The following is a 20,769-nucleotide window of genomic DNA, read 5'->3' as shown; positions in this document are numbered from 1 at the left end:
TGCCACTATGGGAGATTCAGTCGTCACTGTGACATCAGCAAGGAACTCTGCCTGCTTCCTCAGGAGCTAGGGAAGAAGTCACTTCTCCTAGCCTGCTCAAAGGCCTGATAAAAACAGCCCGCAAGCTAGCTATCCCAAGCACCCTCATATCTGCATGCCCACAGACCCATAACTCCAGAGGTGATCTTCCCTCAGCAGGCCACATCAGATTTTGGCTGTCCAGCGCCAAAGCAGCTGCCATTCCCACTAAAGCTGGACCCTGTGAGAAACACATGGGAGCCTACTTAACAACCTCATCTTCTGGTGAGAAGCACCCAACAAAATTGAGAAAACCTCCCCCCCAGTGTTCAAATCACAAAATGCAATAGGAGCCAGCTGTGCTGTTCACACAGAGGTCCCCATATCCTCCATAGCTCCTGTTTCCCTATATTGACGCTGACAGCCCAAGTTCCTGTTGAGGGGGGAAGAAAAAAAAAATATTGTTCACCAGTCAACAGGCCTGACCTCCTTCGCCTCTGCCCATCTGCTCATATAGTCAAGCTAAATCCCCACCACCACCACCATCACCACCCAGACTAGAGAATGACACGGGGACAAATTTCCCCATCTCGTCTCCATGAGTTTTGTCATTGTTCCTGGCCCTGTCCCATTCTTGTAAGCTCTGCCTTAACCGCACAAGCCTAGAACACTTATTTATTTTAAAGTGTTTTGAGGCTTGTGCAGATGAGGACGGAGCTTGCAGGAATGGGGCAGGGACAGGAAAAGAACTCGCAGGGACGGGGAAAAATTTGGCTCGTGTCATTCTCTAACCCAGACCCTAAGCTACAGTATGGAGCCCTGGAGGAACTGAGCCTCCAAGCTTAACCAATGGAAAGCCCATGAACCAGTCCTTGGGAGATATAGGCTGAAGAAAGGTCTACTTCAAGACTGCACTCTGGGGAGCTAGGCCTACCATAAATCTAAGAAAACCTACTGCGAAAGTCCAACCTGCACCATCTGCTGATAGGGGGCAAAATTCATCAGTCCGGGCTGGTCCAGCAGGCAAAGGACTTGTGTTTTAAATATATTTGATTTACATGAAATACAACCAAATGGAAAGGGATTCCATCATGGATCTGGCGCTGTTGAGATCTCCATGAATTGTCACAAATAGCTGGCCACAAGCACATTGCTCCAATCAAGGTCTGCTTGCAAACTACCTTTTCACATTTGGATCTTTATAAAATTGCCCTGTCAGTAAAACTAACAAATTTAGTAATCAGAAAATACTGGCATTCATTATATAACTGCTTCCTCATCTTGTCCTCCCTGCTAGCTGAAGGATGTTTATCGCTCCTCAGTCTGAACTTGCTGACTAGAATAACATTTTTTTTAAATGTTATGATGAACCTTACATTATTCTTTTTCATGTTGCCTCATTATATCTTTCCCTTAATTATTTCATTTTTATTTTTGTTTTATTTACCTTTTCTCCTGTAACAAATGTTTAATACTGATTATTCTAAGGCACTTAAGCTTAACTGCAATCCCAATCCTGAGACTGTCAGGGTAATTTTATGCGTCTAGTCTTTTACCCAAACTGTTCAATTAATTTCTATTGTCAACCTGTTCTTCTTCCTGCTGTATATTCATTTTTTAACCACATCGAACCGTAAAGCATTTTGCGGTATACAAATAAAATTTTAGGTTAAAAGATTGCTCATTAGGAACCTATTCTATAAAGCAGTGAACCGCAAACTGTGTGTCGCAGCATGTGAGATTCTGGGTGTGCCGCCAGGGATTGAAGGCCACATGACATATATCGAGTGTCCCTTCCGGCGCTAGCACCTCTCCTCCTCCCACACGAACCTCATCTCTTTTTCCTTGAGCTCGGGGCTGCGCCTGGAGGGGCTCCTAGCAGGCCCGGATGTCAACGTGATGACGTTGTGTGCATGCATGCGATGTCATTGTGGCGATGTCTGCGCCTGCTTGGAAGCCCTCCAGACAAGGCCCCGAGCTCAGGGAAAACAAGATGAGGTTTGTGTGGGGCGGGGTTGTGGGTGTGCCACAGAAAACATTTGCTCCGTTAATATGCTGAGCAAAAAAAAAAAGTTTGCGGGATGCTGCTATAAAGGGAACTAGGCACCTACATTCCTTTATAAAATACTTCTGAAACCAGCTGTTCATATGTATGTGGTTAGCAGGGCTGTGGAGTCGGAGTCAGAGACATTTTGGGTACCTGGAGTCAGAGTTGTGGGTACCAGAAACTGATGAGTCTGAGTCGAAGGATTTATCTAACGACTCCACAGCCCTGGTGGTTAGACAAGAACACTTAGGGCAGATGCTGAAAAACAAATTCCTGTTGCCTCAATATACCATACTTCTACTGCTCAAAAAAAAAGACAATTAAAAAAACAAATATTTAGCACCCTTCCCTCGCCTATGAGGCTTTATGTCAATCCAAATCAATGAAGACGTACCAATTCATCTTGATCCAATATGTCAGTGCTGCTCTTGTCTTGATTTACTATGTAGCCAGGAGGAAGCCAGTTGACAGGCGGATCAAAAATCGATACTACCATACGACTGGGTAGCCCCTTCTTCTTGCCAAGTCGATACAGATTGCAGTTGCTGACCTTTTAAGAAAAATGTCACAGTGCTTAAGAAATAAAATATTTCCACATCTTTATTCTTACAACATTACCAGAGGCATAGAAGTAACAATACTGACATATACGGTGTCACTATTTTATCGTCACCTGTTTCTTCAAGTACTGGTCTTAAATAGTACAGTATTTCACACAGCAGGGGTTATCAATACACAATAACCCCCAAAACCTAGCGCTGCTTGAACTTTTTTCACTGGGTACCAAAACAGAAATCATACATTTTTTAAATGGACCTCGGTGGTGACTTTTTCACATGGGGTACTCAGCCTCAAGACTCACTGAAATCTTCATTGGCCTTATTATACATTATTTATTGCTTCTTTATTTAACCCAAATATAACTCAGTTTGTTGTTATAGTTATAAAATTGATATTAAATGACTTATCTCAATATAGCTCACTTCAGCAGGACCCTAGCTGACAAAGGCCATGTTTCACTTGTGCTGCATCAGCGACAGAAACAATGATAACAAAAAGCTACGTCATTTTCCTAGGTCCATGCAAAAATTCTATGCAAACATTCTGAAAATTCTGCACACGATATTTTGAAATTCTATATCCCCTTTTCTCTTCTCAGGTTCCAGCCTCCCGAGCTCCCCCCCTCTCATTCCAGTCAAGAGTTCCCTCACCTTCTAGCTTCCAGCAAGACCCCTAATTAAGTTTGTTCCTAAGGTCGCCCTCCCCTCAGGCATGACGCTCAACTCTCATTCTCTCTCATCTACTTAAGAGATCTCCCCCCTAAAAAAAGGGTTCACACTCAGTTTGCTCTTCCCCCCCCATCCCCACTGCGCACACTTGAGCTTGCTTTTCCCCTTCAACTCCCCACAACACTCTCTAGCTTGTTCTGCCCACCTTACCACTCCCCATGGCACAATCAAATTTGCTATACCCCCTCCCCCACCACTCTTCATGGCTCAGCTTACTCTGCCCTCTCCACACCCATTATATGATGTCAAAAAGAACTTCCCATAATCATGATATATACTTTTTTTTTTAGCAATCAAAAACTTTACATATATCTGATAATTATGGGAAGTTCTTTTTGATAAACAAAACAAAGGTGACCAATTGGTGTTCAGTCTCTTATTATGATGGACTCGACACGATCATGTTTCGGCCCACAAGGGCCTGCCTCAGGAGCCTAGTTATAACCAAATTATACAAACTTCACAAAATTTTCAACACATTCATTAGAAAACCTCTCCTTGATGAACTAATATCTCGAGTGAATAAGACTCCTGAGGTAGGCCCTTGTAGACCCAAACATGATCGTGTCGAGTCCATCATAATAAAAGAGACTGAACACCAATTGGTCACCTTTGTTGTTTTGTTTGCTATTCACTGGTGTGAAGGCAGTTTCTCCTGTTTTCCACCATTCACCCAGAGAGTGGTGGAAAACTGGAACGCTCTTCCGGAATCTGTTATAGGGGAAAACACACTTCACGGTTTCAAAACAAAGTTGGACAAGTTCTTGCAAAACTGGAATATATGCAGGTGAGGCTGGACTCATTTACAGTACTGGTCTTTGACCTGAGGGCCACCCCGTGAGCGGACTACTGGGCAGGATGGACCACTGGTCTGACCCAGCAGCGGCTATTCTTATGTTCTTATGTTTGTTTCCAAGTTCTTTTTGATGTCATATATTGTATTGAGTTTTATACTTCCTTTTGATTTCTGACCGACTCCCCACACCCACGGAACACTTTCAGTTAGCTCTGCCCATTCAGCTGTGCAACCCCCTCTCCCCCCATTCCTCATGACCCACTTAAAGCTTCTGTTGTCCTCTCCACCCTTCATGGCATCACACAGCTTATTCTGTTGCCTCCCCTGACTTCCATGGCACATACTCAAGCTTGCTTCTCCCCACCCCATGTCGCTCCTCAGCCCGCTCCAACAACCTCAACTCTCTTGCAGTACTTACTCTACTGAGCTTGGTCTGTCATCTGTCCCTGCCCCGATCACGTAGCAAGAGAAGATGGTGATGGTGAATGGCTGCACACTGGGCCCAAATCTCCTCCTCTGGCATCCTGGGGCCAACTGAATTATGCAGGCCTTTATACAGCCACATAGTTTCAATAAATAGCCCAAGGACAAGAAGAAGAGGAATTGGTACAATCTACAAATTTTCACCTCCTTGAGGGAGAAGGGGGAATGAGGAGAACCACCAATGCCAGTTCCTGCACAGGTGAGGAATTCTCTACAAATTTTATATTGAGCAGATTTCTCACAGAAGCAAAGTGGCAAAGGATGAGAAATTGCTGATGGCTATGAGCAACTGCCAAGGAGTAGAAAGGGAGAAAGCCTGGAGGGGAGCAAACTCAAAAGAAAGTAAAAAATAATTAGATTTTAAAAAAAGAACAGCTAAAGATTTTCCTCCTTCTGCTCCAAAGAATTTTGGCTGGCACCTAAGTTTCCTAAAATATTTTCTGAACCCTCTCTGCTTAATATTCACTTTAAAACCTTATAACATATTTGACAAAACTTATCAGCTTTCAAAAGACAGTATGAGGATCTTTCTGACTCATACAACATTCGAAAACAATTTGGTGAAAAAATAAGTAAATGTCTAAATAAAACATTGAAGTGTGTTGCATGAATGCATTCAAAATTTAGATAGATAATATCTATCCTGAACAGTCAAAAAGCAATTCTGGAAGCATTTGAAGTTTGTTTTATTTTAAATTAATGTGTGAAATAAATATTAAAAAAACGTCTGTGCTTAGTAATAAAACAAATAAAAGTCGTTCAAAACCAAATTTGTTTCAGTAATATCAAGTTATTAACAATCATCAGCTTCAGAATTGGGGAACAAGTATTGCATTACTTGGCAGAACTGAATTCTGGCTCTAAGATATGAAAAAGGTCTGATAACGGGCTATAAAAACGTTGTTCATAAATATGATTTTAATTATATCACTCAAAATGTAATTTTGAACATCAGCTTGAAGGTCTCTGAAAGATTTTTTTCTTTTTCTGGCATGGAGTAAGGTGGTGAAAAAGTACTTATTTATCCATGCCCAAACAAAAGTGTCCTTTTTCCATCCACTTCTGTTTCCAATGTGCAGATTCTTGGGCTCCATTTCGTTTTCCTTTGGTCTCTAATTTCTTCCTTACGGTCTCTATTTGTCACTTTTTAACACTGCTTTTCAAGCAATTTCCCTCAGATTCCTCAAGTCTATTGTTTATTTTCCTTGTCTAAGTGTCTTCTGCTGGTTTAAAGTTCTAGCACTGGCTGGATTCCTCTGGCAACTTGTTTTTTTCTTAGCAGGTCTGTTTGCTTAAATTGGTCTTATCCCTCCAATCTCCTTTCTTGTATCGTTATTTAATACTATATATTTTGACTTCCAATTGGGGTATGGAGCAATAAAGATACAAGAATTGCTACAACAGCCCTACACTAATCAGCACATAAAGCAATGTTACTTACCGTAACAGTTGTTATCCAGGGACAGCAGGCAGCTATTCTCACTAGTGGGTGATGTCATCCGACAGAGCCCCGATACGGACGTCTCACAAGCATGTCTTGCTTGAAGAAACTCAGAAGTTTCGAGATGCCCGCACCGCGCATGCGCCAGTGCCTTCCCACCCGATGCACCGGGCGTGTCTCCTCAGTTCAGGTAGCTAGCAGAGAAGCCAACCCAGGGGAGGTGGGTGGGACGTGAGAATAGCTGCCTGCTGTCCCTGGATAACAACTGTTACGGTAAGTAACATTGCTTTATCCCAGGACAAGCAGGCAGGTATTCTCACTAGTGGGTGACCTCCAAGCTAACCTCAATGGGATGGTGGGAGTGTTGGCAACTTAAGAGAATAAATTTTGTAACACTGTTTGGCCAAACTGTCCATCCCGTCTGGAGAAAGTATCCAGACAATAATGAGAGGTGAAGGTATGAACCGAGGACCAAGTGGCAGCCTTACAAATCTCCTCAATTGGTGTCGATCTGAGGAAGGCTACAGAGGCTGCCATTGCTCTGACCTTATGGGCTGTGACCCTACAAGGAAGGGATAATCCAGCCTGGGCATAGCAGGAAGAGATACAAGACGCCATCCAGTTGGAGATGGTACGCTTCGATACAGGTCGTCCCAACTTGTTCGGATCAAAGGAGACGAAAAGTTGAGGAGCAGTTCTGTGTGGCTTGGTGCGATCCAGGTAGAAAGCCAAAGCACGTTTACAGTCCAGAGTGTGAAGAGCTGATTCTCCATGATGAGAATGAGGCTTTGGAAAAAATACTGGAAGTACAATGGATTGGTTGAGATGAAAATAAGAGACCACTTTAGGCAGGAATTTCGGAATGAGTGCGGAGGACCACCTTGTCATGATGGAATACTGTGAAAGGTGGATCCGCCACTAAGGCCTGAAGCTCACTGACCCTGCGAGTAGATGTGAGGGCCACCAGAAAAACCACTTTCCAGGTGAGATACTTAAGTGGAGCCCTGTTGAGAGGTTCAAACGGAGGCTTCATGAGTTGAGAAAGGACGACATTGAGATCCCAAACCACAGGAGGAGGTTTGATAGGAGGATTGACATGGAAAAGTCCTTTCATAAATCTGGAAACCACAGGATGAGCAGAAAGAGGTTTCCCCTGTAGAGGCTGATGGAAAGCCGCAATAGCACTCAGGTGGACTCTTATAGATGTAGACTTGAGACCAGACTGAGACAGGTGTAGAAGATAGTCCAACACAGAGGATAGGGAAGCTCGCTGAGGCTCCTTGGCATTGGAAATACACCAGGAAGAGAATCTAGTCCACTTTTGGGAGTAGCATTGTCGAGTAGCAGGCTTCCTGGAAGCCTCTAAGACATCCCTCACCGCTTGAGAAAACTGGTGAGGAGTTACGTTGAGAGGAACCAAGCTGTCAGGTGGAGAGACTGCAGGTTGGGGATGAAGCAGTGATCCTTGATGTTGAGTAAGCAGAGAAGGAAACACTGGAAGAAGGACTGGTGCCCTGCTGCTGAGTTGAAGCAGAAGGGAGAACCAAGGTTGTCTGGGCCACCGAGGAGCTATCAGAATCATGGTGGCTTGGTCTGATTTCAATTTGACCAGAGTCTTTTGAATGAGAGGAAATGGAGGAAACGCATACAGAAATCGATTCCTCCAATCCAGCAGAAAGGCATCTGCCTCGAGGCGATGAGGAGTGTAGATCCTGGAGCAAAACTGAGGCAGTTTGAAGTTGTGGGGAGCCGCAAAGAGGTCTATCTGAGGCATCCCCCATTGTGCAAAGATCTGATGAAGGGGGTTGGAATGGAGAGTCCATTCGTGAGGCTGGAGGAGTCGACTCAAGTTGTCTGCCAAGACATTGTCCTTCCCCTGAATGTAGACAGCTTTGAGGAAGGCATTGTGGCGAACTGCCCAATCCCAGACTCTGAGAGCTTCCTGGCAGAGGGAGGCCGATCCCGTGCCCCCCTGCTTGTTTACATAATACATGGCGACCTGGTTGTCTGTGCGGATGAGGACCACCATGTCGTGAAGCAGATGTTGAAAAGCTTGAAGAGCATAGAAGATTGCTCTGAGCTCCAGAAGATTGATTTGATGGAGGCGGTCCGCACTGGTCCAGAATCCCTGAGTGTGAAGCCCATCCAGATGAGCCCCCCAGGCATAGGCCGAGGAATCGGTTGTGAGAACCTTCTGATGAGGAGGAGTGTGAAACAGCAAACCTCTGGATAGATTCGAAGAGGTCATCCACCAAAGTAGAGACTGCCGAAGAGCAAGAGTGACTATGATGTATCGAGTCAACGGGTCTGACACTTGAGTCCATTGAGAAGCTAGGGTCCACTGAGGAATTCTGAGATGGAGCCTGGCAAAGGGTGTCACATGAACTGTAGAGGCCATGTGGCCCAGGAGGACCATCATGTGTCTTGCTGAGATGGACTGTCGAGAAGATACAGACTGGCAGAGATGAAGAAGAGCATCCATGCGCTGAGGAGGAAGGAATGCTCGAAGCTGAATGGTATCCAGTACCGCCCCGATGAAGGGAAGGGACTGGGTAGGCTGCAGATGGGATTTGGGGAAGTTGATCTCGAAGCCCAAGCTCTGCAGGAAGCAGATCGTGGTCAAGGTCGCCGAAATGACCTCTGGAGCAGAGAGGGCCTTGAAGAGCCAGTCGTCGAGGTAGGGAAATACCTGAAGACCCCTGTTCCGGAGTGCAGCGGCCACCACCACCAGACACTTCGTGAAGACTCTGGAAGACGAGGACAGGCCGAAAGGAAGCACTCGATACTGCAGATGTAGATGTCCCACCCGAAATCTGAGGAACTGGCGGGAGGCCGGATGAATGGGAATGTGAGTGTAGGCCTCCTTGAGATCCAGAGAGCATAACCAGTCGTTCCGCTCGAGGAGGGGGTAGAGAGAAGCAAAGGTCAACATGAGAAACCTCTCCTTTACTAAAAACTTGTTGAGGACTCGAAGGTCCAGGATGGGTCGTAGGTCGCCCGTCTTCTTCGGGACGAGGAAGTACCGGGAGTAAAAACCCCGGTTGTGCTGGTCCACCGGGACCGGCTCGACGGCCCGAAGCCGAAGCAAAGCCTGAGCCTCCTGAAGGAGAAGGGCGGTCTGCGTTAAGTTGGAAGGATACTCTCTTGGAGGGTGGTCCGGGGGGACCCGATGGAAATGAAGAGAGTATCCTTCTCTTACGATGGAAAGGACCCAGAGGTCGGTGGTAATAGCCTTCCATTGATGGTAAAAATGATGGAGGCGACCCCCGATGGGAAAAATAGGGGGATGCAGAACGAGGTCGGTTATGCTCCCTGGAAGAGAGTCAAAAAGGCTGAGTAGCCTTCGGTGCAGCCGGCGGCTGAGGTTTCTGCTGAGCCTTCTGGGGAGGCTGTCTCTTCGCGGGGTGTAGCGCCGCTGATAAATCAAAGGCGGTCTAGAAGGTCGAGACTGCTGAGGCTTGGGCTTAGGCCGAAGGATAGATTGAAAAGACTTTTCATGATCCGAAAGTTTCTTGGTAACAGTCTCGATAGACTCGTCGAATAAATCAGCGCCCGCACAAGGCACATTGGCAAGTCTGTCTTGGAGGTTCGGATCCATGTCAATTGTCCGAAGCCATGCCAATCAATGCATGGCCACGGAACAGGCGGCAGCACGTGCCGAGAGCTCGAAGGCATCGTACGAGGACTGCATCAGCTGAAGACGTAGCTGGGAAAGGGAGGCTACCACTTCCTCGAACTCGAATCGAGCCTGAGCATCAATGTAAGGAGTAAACTTGCGGAGCACCAGCAAGAAGAACTCCAAATATGAAGAAAAAAAGAAATTATAATTGAGCACTCGAGACGCTATCATAGAATTCTGGTAGATTCTCCTACCGAACTTATCCATCGTTCTCCCCTCTCGTCCCGGTGGTACAGAGGCATAGACCTGGGAGGGATGAGAACGCTTGAGAGAGGACTCGACCAGCAGGGATTGGTGAGAGAGTTGAGCGCCCTCAAACCCCTTATGATGAACAATGCGGTATCTTGCATCCAATTTGCTCGGGACCGCAGGGATGGAGTATGGCGTCTCGAAACATCGCATGAATGTTTGATCCAGTAATTTATGCAGAGGAAGTCGAAGAGACTCCGCAGGAGGATTAGGCAAGTGCATGGTGTCGAGATACTCCTTAGAATGCCGAGACCCAGTGTCCAAAGTCACATCCAAGTCATCTGCCATTTGCCGGAGGAAGGAAGAAAAAGACAACTGGTCCGCCAGTACCGGCCCCGAGACGGACTGGAGGAAGTAGAAGCCTCAGGATCCAGGGAGACTTGGGAGCGACAAGGAGAATAAGAGGTAGATGGCTCCTCGTACTCCGGCCCCTCCTGGGGAGATAAATCCGATGAGGAGTATCCCAGACGTGGCAGCTTCTTCTGTGGCGAAACCTCCGATGGCGCGAGGAGTGCCGAGAGGAGTGTCTGGATCGATGTCCCTCCCGGTGCCGGGAGGGAGAGCGAGAACGTCTATACTTCGCATGGTCCCCCGAAGCTTCCAGTGAATGTATGGGATTGGAAGCGGTAGAGCGAAGGGGCGGAATGGAGGCCGCCTCCCGTGTTGCAGCCCAGGCCTGGTATGGAGTGCGGAAGAACTCTTCCTGTGATTTACTATGCCCAGGACTTCGATCATCAGTCAGGGGAACGGCACCGTGATGGCGCGGAGGCGTAATGGGCTCTAAAGGAGGCATATCACTAAAGGAAGCCCGCCTCGAGGGACCAGCCGCCCTTCGCCGCTCCTCCTCGTCAAGCAACGAGATCGATCGACGAGGAGGAGGGGGAGGGGCGGTCCGCCCCCTGGGACCGGGAGGTCACCCTGGATGGAGGCGATTAATCTGGGCCCCATAGTCTGCATGAGCTCGACAAACTGAGCTTCCAGCAGGGACCGCAGCGAAGCCGATATGGAGGGATCCGCACCGAAAGGGGGTCCTCCAGCACGGTCTTCGCGCTCCTTCGTGGTCGAGTGCTTCTGCTTGGCAGCTTTCGGCACTTTAATGACCACAGGTGGAATAGTGGAAGGCGGTACCTGAGCCGAGGAGACGGGGACAGGCACCGACGTCGAACTCGTGGCCGAAGTCGGGGTAAACGAAGCCGGCTTCAAAAGGCCCGGAGTCGCAGGAGCAGTCGCTGGTTTCGCATGGACAGGCGAAGCGGCCGATGAAGTCGAAGCCGAAGGTTCTTTAGCAGCTACCATCTTGAACATCGACTCCCACAACAGGCAGCGCCGCTTAAACGCTCGCGCTGTTAGAGTGGAACAAGGCCGGCATGATTTCGGGAAATGTTCTGGACCAAGACACTGCAGGCAGCGTCGATGCGGGTCCGTCAGCGAAATCGCGCGCTGGCACCTGCTACACTTTTTAAAACCGGTGATTGGCCGGGACATAGGCCGAAAAAGCTCCGCCGCTAGATCGAAGGAGCTGGGCCTGAGCCACGTGGCCGACCCGGCCGACTCGCCGGAAGAAAAATTTTTTTTTTTTTTAAATAAAAGAAAGAAAACACACGAAAAGAGGAAAAGAAATCCAAAATCGCGGAATTAGAAGGCAATAAAAAGGGAATTCAGTCAGCGCAGAATTGAAGTAAAACTTCTCAGCTCCGCGGAAAGAAAAGAACTGAGGAGACATGCCCGGTCCATCGGGCGGGAAGGCACTGGCGCATGCGCGGTGCGGGCATCTTGAAACTTCTAAGTTTCTTCAAGCAAGACATGCTTGTGAGACGACCGTATCGGGGCTCTGTCGGATGACATCACCCACTAGTGAGAATACCTGCCTGCTTGTCCTGGGATAATTGGCGATATCGGACCCCCTTGCTTTGTTCAGCTCTGCGGGTAAAGGCGTAAGAACACTGACGTAAAGATAAACTGATCAGGATAGCAGATGGACTCTAAATGCCTTAAAAAAAGAGAACAGACCGGCGGAATTCAAAATGACAGATAAAAGCGTGCTGCCCTCTCCAAGACCAAGCTTTGCGTGGGTTGCTGAAATCACCATTGAAGTTAAAGCAGCCTTGGAATTTAATACCCTACTCCCCAGTTAGATCTCTTAGATCAACAGATCAGTATTTGTTGACCATTCCATCATTGAAAGTAATTGGCACCAGAAGAACCACAACCTTTTCTATTTTCGGACCTCAGCTTTGGAACAAACTTCCAATCTATTTGCGCGCTGAAACCTCCTTAGAAAAATTTAAAAGTAATCTAAAAAGCTATCTTTATAAAGATGCTTATGAATCTTATATCAGACAATCCTTTTGATTCTCCTATTCACTTTTAGATCAGGTCTCACCTTAACAATTACTCTTAGATTAAGTCTTTATAAAAAATTGTTCTTCCCTAATTGTTATTCTATTTTAATTGTTTATTTTAAATCAAATGTAATTTAACCTCTAATTCTTTACGTATCTTTAATGTAACTATGGATAAAATTGTATGTATATGGTTTTAAACTGTTTTATTTGTCCCTCAAAATTATTATTGTTATACGCATTGAAAATACTTCATATTGCGTTTAAATCAAAATCTCAATAAACTTGAAACTTGAAGCAACAAACTGATATTGGAAAAATTAGGACCTATGGAACAGCATTTTCTTACTTTTGTGATGGATCTTCGACAACTGCAGCACAGAGTGAGTAATGTCGAGGATGAAGTGCAGGCCCTTGTAGATAAGAAACCCCGAACCTCGGAGAAGATTGCAATGCTAGAAAATAAATTAGATGATCTAGAGAATCGATTGCATCGGAACAACTTGTGTTTAATTGGCTTGCCTGAAACTTTACCTCTATTGAATGTTAAATGTACAGCCCTGTGTATGCCCTTCAGCATTATAGTAGTGCCCCTGCAAATTGAGGGCGTACATTGGCTGGGGCCCTGGTATGGCACAAATGGCTGGCCCAGAGTGGTCATTCTGAAAATTTTAAATTATGTGCATAAAATGGCTATTCTGTGAGTGCTTTGGGCCAGAAAGATATTGGAATATAACAATCAGTGGGTTCTTTGTTTCAAGATTATTCGACCAGGGTCTCAGTGGCAGAAAAGCTCTTTTGTCCTTATGCTCCCGCCTGGTATCCCTTATGCAAAAGACAGAATGGAATTGTCCAAACCAGAATGATGTGCACTAATGAAAGTGTCCTCCAACTCATTCGATGGTGTAAAAGCCTTTATTCATCCAAAAACACAAAAGTTGATCCAACGACTAAATGACTCGACATGTACATGTTTCGGCAAACGTGCCTGCATCAGGAGTCTTGAGAGCCTCCAACGCTAAAAAATGACATGGTGTCAACTCACAAAAATGAAGTCAAACTTCAGCAGAGATAAATGGTAAATAACGGAACAATCCTTGTACCGATCGCTGGAAAGCAAAGACAAGCGACAAGTGACCTCTAGCAGTAGTACGCCGGTCATTTGTCTTTGCTTTCCAGCGATCGGTACAAGGATTCTTGTTCTGTTACCCCTTCTCCCTTCCCTGCTCCCCATGTCCAGAATTACCACTTCTCTCTTCCCTCCTCCCCCCCCCCTGTCCAGCAGTACTACTTCTCCCTTCCCTGCTCCCTGTTTAGCAGTACCCCTTCTCCCTTTCCTGTCCAGCAATACCTCTCCTGTCACTGCTAGCAGCACCTCACTGTGTGCTTTTAACTTCGGCACACACCTGCCACTAGCAGTAGTTTAGCCCGGTTTCATCAGGCAGCCTCGGGGCCTTTGCTGGGCCGGCCTAGCAAAGGCCCCGAGGCTGCCTGATGAAACCAGGCTAAACTACTGCTAGTGGCAATTGTGTGCCGAAGTTAAAAGCACACAGAGCTGCCGCTGCTGGTTCAGGGGCACTGAGACGAGGAAGACAGGAGTCCCAGCAGATACGCACAACGGTAGAAGTCGGATGACAGACACCAGAGTCTCTCTTCCTGCCCTGTGAGCCGCGGCACACTTAAAATCTCAAAAGGCACAAAGTTTGCGATACACTGCTCTAAATCATCTACTCCTGAGAGATTGTCTGCATACCTCCAGATTCTAGTTTAAAAGCTCCTCTACCTCCTTTTTAAATGTAAACACCAGCAGTCTGGTTCCAGTTAAGATGGATTCCATCTTTTCGGAATAAGCTCCCCTTCCTGAGCTGCCAACAAATCTAAATCCCTCATCCTTCCCAACTCCATTTTATTAGTAAATAAAGTGAATCCAAATTATAAGAATTAATTTGGTTCACTGATTGTAATGAGTCGGTGAAAAACTAAAGAACAAAGGAGAATGAAAAAGAGCACACTACGAGATGCAAAGGGATACAGAAAGGGATAGGTAGGGAAAGATGGAGAGAAGATATATACATTGGAAAAAGGTGATAGTTTAGGGCAGTGTCAAACCTTTTTAGCTTCGGCACACTAAATGGAGCAAATGTTTTTTTGTGGCACATTATAACAAATTATAAAATTGCAAAACCAACAAAAAATTAAATTTGAGAGTTATTTAAAGTTCCTTAAGCTATGTACGGGTAATTGTAACAAAAGTGAAATTAAAGTACTGTATTTTTCGCTCTATAAGACGCATCTGACCATAAGACGCACCCTCATATAGAGGAGGAAAAACCAAGGAAAAAAAAAAATTCTGAACCACCTGTCCCAACATCCTGCCCTTTCAAACTTGGATAGCCACCATCCCTGCCATGAACAACTATACAAAATGGTACTGATAGAGGCGACAGATATATCATAGTAACAATGCCAGGCATTACACTCATGTAACCGACAGCAGCACAGTCACAAGTCCAACAGCCCTCCTGCCTGGGGCTCGGGATTCGGGGCAGAGGATGAGGCTTGGGGGGAAGGGAGGCAAGGCCAGTCTTGTTATCCGATACAGCTTCTTCGCAGCCCTACACTAAAACACTCACCCAGGTCAGAAGAGACTCGCATAGCTCCACCCGATCCAAGGACTCAGCGGTGAGCATCTCCTGGCTCCCACTACCTTTGGTGCCGCACGTCCTCTCCCTCTTGGGATCAGAGTTTCACTGCCTGCTGTTGCCACCGCTCAGACTCAGCTTCTGCCGCACGGCCACTCTCACTGCGCAGAATCATACACGTGACCCGGCCGTGCCTCTGCCTCTACTCCGGCACAAACACGGGTGTGCACCTGCACACTGAAGCCCCAAATCAGCAGAGCGCCGAGCTTGGAAGGGCAATTGCGCAGGAAGACATCAGGAGCCAGCGGTCCACATGTGAAGGGCAGGAGCATGGAAAGCTCCTGCCGATGCAGTGCTGGACCACTGGGATTAAAATAAAAAGGTACAGGACTGGGGGGTTATTCACTCCATAAGATGCACCCTTATTTCCACCCACTTTTTTGGGGGAAAAAAGTGTGTCTTATGGAGCAAAAAATACAGTAGATAGAATAGAATTGCTAATGTGATGGATGTGTTTGTTTTTGAGTGCAAATTAACTCAAAACGTGGCTCAATAGTCAACAAACAAACACACATTTCATCATCCACCAACAACAGTTGTTCTCTTTTTTTAAAATCTCTATCAAGAGCTGAAAATCCAAGTTCGCAACGATAAGATCCAAATGGTAACAAAGCCCGATTGCTTTGTTGCTTAAGTTAACTGCATAAAACAAAATTAAAACTAAAATTATTTGCCATTAGTTTTCAAGGACCAATCATGTCAAAGAATGATACTTGTCTGGGCAGTTGTATCCTTATGCACAGAGATGTTCATTACATTGACAGACTCTTGCATAAGCAACGTATACGTCATCTATTCTAGTGTATACTTATGAAGGGAATTTTTAAAAACACCGTAAAATTCTGGAATCTCTCATAGCACACCCGGAATCATTTCGGGGCACACAACTGTGCAGTGGCACACATGTTGAGACACACATTTAGGATAACCTAACTGGAAGAAAATGTACAATTTTGCCTGCAGCAAAAATAGTAATTGCTTCATAAATCCCAAAAAGTGATAAATACTGCTTTCAAATGATAATAAATTCCATACGATACCTACAACATTAGCTTCTTAAACAAGTCAGTATATTTTATTGACTTTTGCCGATGACTTAAGTAAAAGTTATCTTTTGAAATGGAACTTCACTGATAGCGGAATGCAAATATGTTAACGACTCACCTTCTTGCTTCTCATATATGACAAACGTCCCTCATGAGCATCTGGGTAGGTACAAAACAGATATGTGGTGATCGCGTGTTTCAGGAAGGAATCACCGAGCATTTCAAGCCGCTCCAGATTAAATCCATCACTGGCATTTGAAAGTGTCAGAGCCTGAAGGATCAGACCAGGGTTTGGGCCAAGGGTTTTTGAGGAGTAACCTCTGGAAGGATTCTTTTCATAATCCTTTCGGTCTTCTGAAATGTGAAAACCTTTCAAAGTACTGGCTCCCACTGCCAGCCTGGGACATTCATCTGAGGTAGATTTAAGATCAATTCCATCAAGGTATTTGTTACTCAGTACAATACATTCATTGCTGGCCTTAGGCTGGTTCTCACTACTATGCAAATTCTGAATCAGAAACGAGGTAGTTGATTGTACAGGCTTTTCCTGTTGGCAGCAATCCAGCTGATTTTCTTGGTAGATGTCTCTGCTAACCAAATCACAGTTGTTACTGGCAAAATATTTAGTACAAGAAATACCATTAACCGCTGCAAGTTCTATTGAGACATCAGTTTGGCGCTTATTGGGCGATTCGCTGAGCAAGGACAGGCAGTTCACAGAGGTTTGGTCATGACAGTCTTTAGAGGTTTGAACAGCATTCTGATGTGCAGCATTTTCAGGGACAACAGCTGTGTTCAGCTTACTGTAATTTTCATTCTCAGCCAAGGAGGAACTGGGAATCGAGATAAAGGTTTTGCTGTCAATGGATTTTTTCCAGCCAAAGTCCAGGTTGGGGTACCTGCAAAGACATTTTTCTTAAATTAAATTTTCTTTATACTTTCACATGGGTACATTCAAATTTGATTTAACCCAAAATAATGAGAAGTAAGATTTGCAAAATACTATATGTATGGCTTTTTTTTTTTTTTTTTTTTCAACAGTTCAATAAGGTGCTACAAGGATGCTAACCCCAGATGGGACATAAAATATTCTGAGTTATCAGCAAAACAGTCTGTTTATATAAATAAATAAATAGACTGCCTTCCTTGAATGAACTCATCCCAAAGTGATTTACTATTAACAGTACCTAATAATTGAAGCTTCTATTTGTGTGTTTATAGATTGTAAATTATCATATTTACTTTCTAAGCTAAATGTGGCTTTTTTCAGGATACAACAGTTTCATATTTTGCCATAGGTAATTTTTCTAGAAATCTTCTGCACAATTAAATACGTATGTTTATGTCACATAGGCTACGATTTTCTGAATTTCAAATTGTGTAGTGTAGTTTCATGTGGGCTGAGGCATATACACTGGGTTATAAATATTGCAGTGATGGGTTGAGGTTTACAAGGAACATGAAGGTTGATTACTGCAGTGTTGGAAATGAAAAAGTTTTGGTCTCAATGATTTCCCCTTCCTGAGGAAGTAGAAAAAAATCTTTTCAGCACCACCACGAGAAGTGATTTAAATGGAGCTTTGTCAAGACCAGTGGTGGTTTAGTTTGGTCAATTTTTAAAAATGACCAGATTTTTATAGTAACTGGTCAATAACAATTATCTACTGTCCTTATGGTCTCCAGGTTCACACTCAACTAGGGAGTGTAGTATGCCCAAATATACTGGCCTACAAACATGACTGCCTCATGTACCACCTTAATCCCTATCAAAATGGCAAATGACAAATAAAATCCAGCAGGGTGAAGCTGAGACCAGTGTTAGACAACAAACTTCTGCAATCTGTATCCCATAGATGGCAAAAAGGTGAAGCTTCGGCAACTCTAGTGTTACATATGCAATTTAATGTACACAAATGCAAAGCGATGGGAAAAATAACCCAAATAATAGTTACCAGATGCTAGGGTCCACCTTGGGGGGTCAGCGCCCAAGAAAAAGATCTGGGTATCATTGCAGAAAATATGCTGAAAGCTTCCGTCCAATGTGTGGCAACCGCCAAAAAAGCAAAGATACTAGAACTTATCAGAAAAGGGATAGTAAACAAGAGTAAGAATCTTATAATGCCTCTGAATCATTCCACAGTGTGACCTCACCTTGAGTACTGCGCTCAGTTCTGATTTCCTTATCTCAAAAGGATATAGAGGAACTAGAAAAAGGTTCAAAGAAGAGTGAACAAGATGATAAAGGAGATGGAACGCCTCTCGTATGAGGAAATACAGAAGAGATTAGGGCAAGGGGAGCCAGCCAAGGGGAGATAGGATTGTAGTCTACAAAATCCTGAGTGGTGTAGAATGGGTTAAAGCGGATCGATTTTTTTACTCCATCAAAAATTACAAAGACTAGGGGACACTATGAAGTTAGAGGGCAATTCTTATAAAATCAATAGGAGGAAATATTTTTTCAGTCAGAGAATAATTATGCTCTGGAACACATTGCCAGAGGATGTGGTAATTGTGGTTAATGAAGCTGGTTTTTAAAAAGGTTTGGACAAGTTCCTAGAGGAAAAATCCATGTCTGCTATTGAGACAGACATAGGAGAAGCCACTGCTTGCCCTGGATTAGTAGCAAGGAATGTTGCTATGATTTGGGTTTTTGCCAGGTACTTGTGACCTGGATTGGCCACTGTGAAGATGGGATACTGGGCTAGATGATCGTTCGTCTGACCCAGTAAGACTATTCATATAAATAAGAGAAAACAAGAGGACAGTGGTAAATGGCATTCACTCTTGAAGAAAGGGTATTACTCAATGACCTGACACAGGAACTGGTAGGTCCTTGGACTAGTTCTTGTCAACATGTTTGCAAATAGATCATTGGTGAAAAATTACCATTTTGCTGATGTTATCAAAATGTGCAACAGGGTAGACAAAGTGGGAGACCTAAGAAGGGATCTATAGCAAAGCTTGAACAATTGTTTAAGGTTTAGCAGCTAAGATTTAATGTTAAAAAATGAAAGCATGGCGGTTACCTGCACAGAGAGTTACAATCATAACCACCTTATCTGCCATCATCTATTATGCTACTATGAGCCAAAGGCTACCAGGTATTAATGATTTTTGGTCACTACCAACTTGACTTATATCTGAACTAGTGCTCTAGGAACCGAGAAGACTTTGCAAACCCATGCTATCAGTAGCTCAAAGAAAGGAAATAGTTGTTTTGTAACCTTACTTCTTAGACAGTTTTTTCAAGAATCTTAAGATTTTTATAAATATCATAACTATCCAAGCTGTATATATCATTATTATTATTTATCTCACCTATCTGCAACATACCTGAAATCTGCAGGAAGTGATTTAATCCCTACACCAGCATCAATAGCTGTCTGAGCTCTTAGTTCCTCTGCTGTTAAAAGGCAATGCAAACGATAGAGGATGCTGGGGAGACACACAGCTTTTCTCCACAGTGAAGCTGGAATAGGATGAATAGCACACAGCTCCGGTACCAGGATCTTCACAGAAGAAATACAAATTAGGTTAATACTGGTAAGCTGCACCACTTTTCGTCAAGGTAACATTTCACTAAACCACTATGCCAATGACAAAATGGTCTCCCTATATGACCAACACTGACTATAGCAATTCGATTGTCTGTAGTTTGGTGGCATTAATTCTAAAGACAGTCAAACCTGAATCGGTAGCATGGAATATTGCTACTCCTTGGGTTTTGGCCAGGTATTAACGACCTGGATTGGCCACCGTGAGAATGGGCTACTGGGCCTGGTGGACCATTGGTCTGACCCAGTACGGCTATTCTTATGTTCATAGGGGAAACTATCCAGTGATATATTATTGAGAGAAAGAACACAATGCTTTCATTAAAAAAGACAATGAAGGATAAGCTAGGTGACTCAGCAGCAGTTATACGGATGTTTTGCTTTTTAGACTGGAGATGCTCCAGAGACAGTGCTCGCAAGTTCCCAGGATGATATCCTAGGGACTGTGCAATCATGACATCTAGTAGATGGTGTCAGGGTCCAATATTACAGAACTATCTTGAAGGAATGGCCTCTACTAAACAGCCAATTTACCATATACAGTGTAATCCAGCCACTGGGGCATGTTAATAGGCTAATTTAAGACAGCTTTCATTAATCTCAGTCCAGTCCATTTACAGTTCAAAGTTCAAATGTATTTAATATACTGCAAAATCATGACAACTATGTGGATTACAATTTTAAAATAAGGTAATATAAGAAAAGAAGGATGGTCTAAATCAGTGGTTCCCAACCCTGTCCTGGAGGACCACCAGGCCAATCGGGTTTTCAGGCTAGCCCTAATGAATATGCATGGAGCAGATTTGCATGCCTGTCACTTCCATTATATGCAAATCTCTCTCATGCATATTCATTAGGGCTAGCCTGAAAACCCGAATGGCCTGGTGGTCCTCAAGGACAGGGTTGGGAACCACTGGTCTAAATTACGAAGTCTGTCACGTGCAGATACTTTGACCAGGTTCCCCCCTTTTGTCTCCCATCGTATTCAGTACAAAATCTTGACACTTATGCATAAGATTCTTCACACAGGTTCTCCATGCTATCTATACCTTCATGTTATGCCTTATGGCCCCTCCTTCTCTCTCCACACCACAAGTATGCATTATTTGGTCACGCTTTCTGT

General features: G+C 44.6%; 1 protein-coding gene across 1 annotated transcript in view; it reads right to left on the bottom strand.

The window, feature by feature from the left end:
* Positions 1-20,769, bottom strand: part of DICER1 (dicer 1, ribonuclease III) — a 179,844-nt gene that overhangs the window by 35,061 nt on the left and 124,014 nt on the right. The window contains exons 21-23 of the mRNA XM_033953270.1: positions 19,426-19,601; positions 16,211-16,991; positions 2,460-2,615 (exon numbers count right to left, since the gene is read on the bottom strand). Coding sequence (XP_033809161.1) covers positions 2,460-2,615; positions 16,211-16,991; positions 19,426-19,601 — 1,113 coding nt within the window. The remainder of the gene's footprint in view (positions 1-2,459; positions 2,616-16,210; positions 16,992-19,425; positions 19,602-20,769) is intronic.

This window comes from Geotrypetes seraphini, chromosome 7, assembly GCF_902459505.1.
Source record: "Geotrypetes seraphini chromosome 7, aGeoSer1.1, whole genome shotgun sequence".
NCBI lineage: Eukaryota > Metazoa > Chordata > Amphibia > Gymnophiona > Dermophiidae > Geotrypetes > Geotrypetes seraphini.
This window is presented reverse-complemented; position numbering and strand designations above follow the sequence as displayed.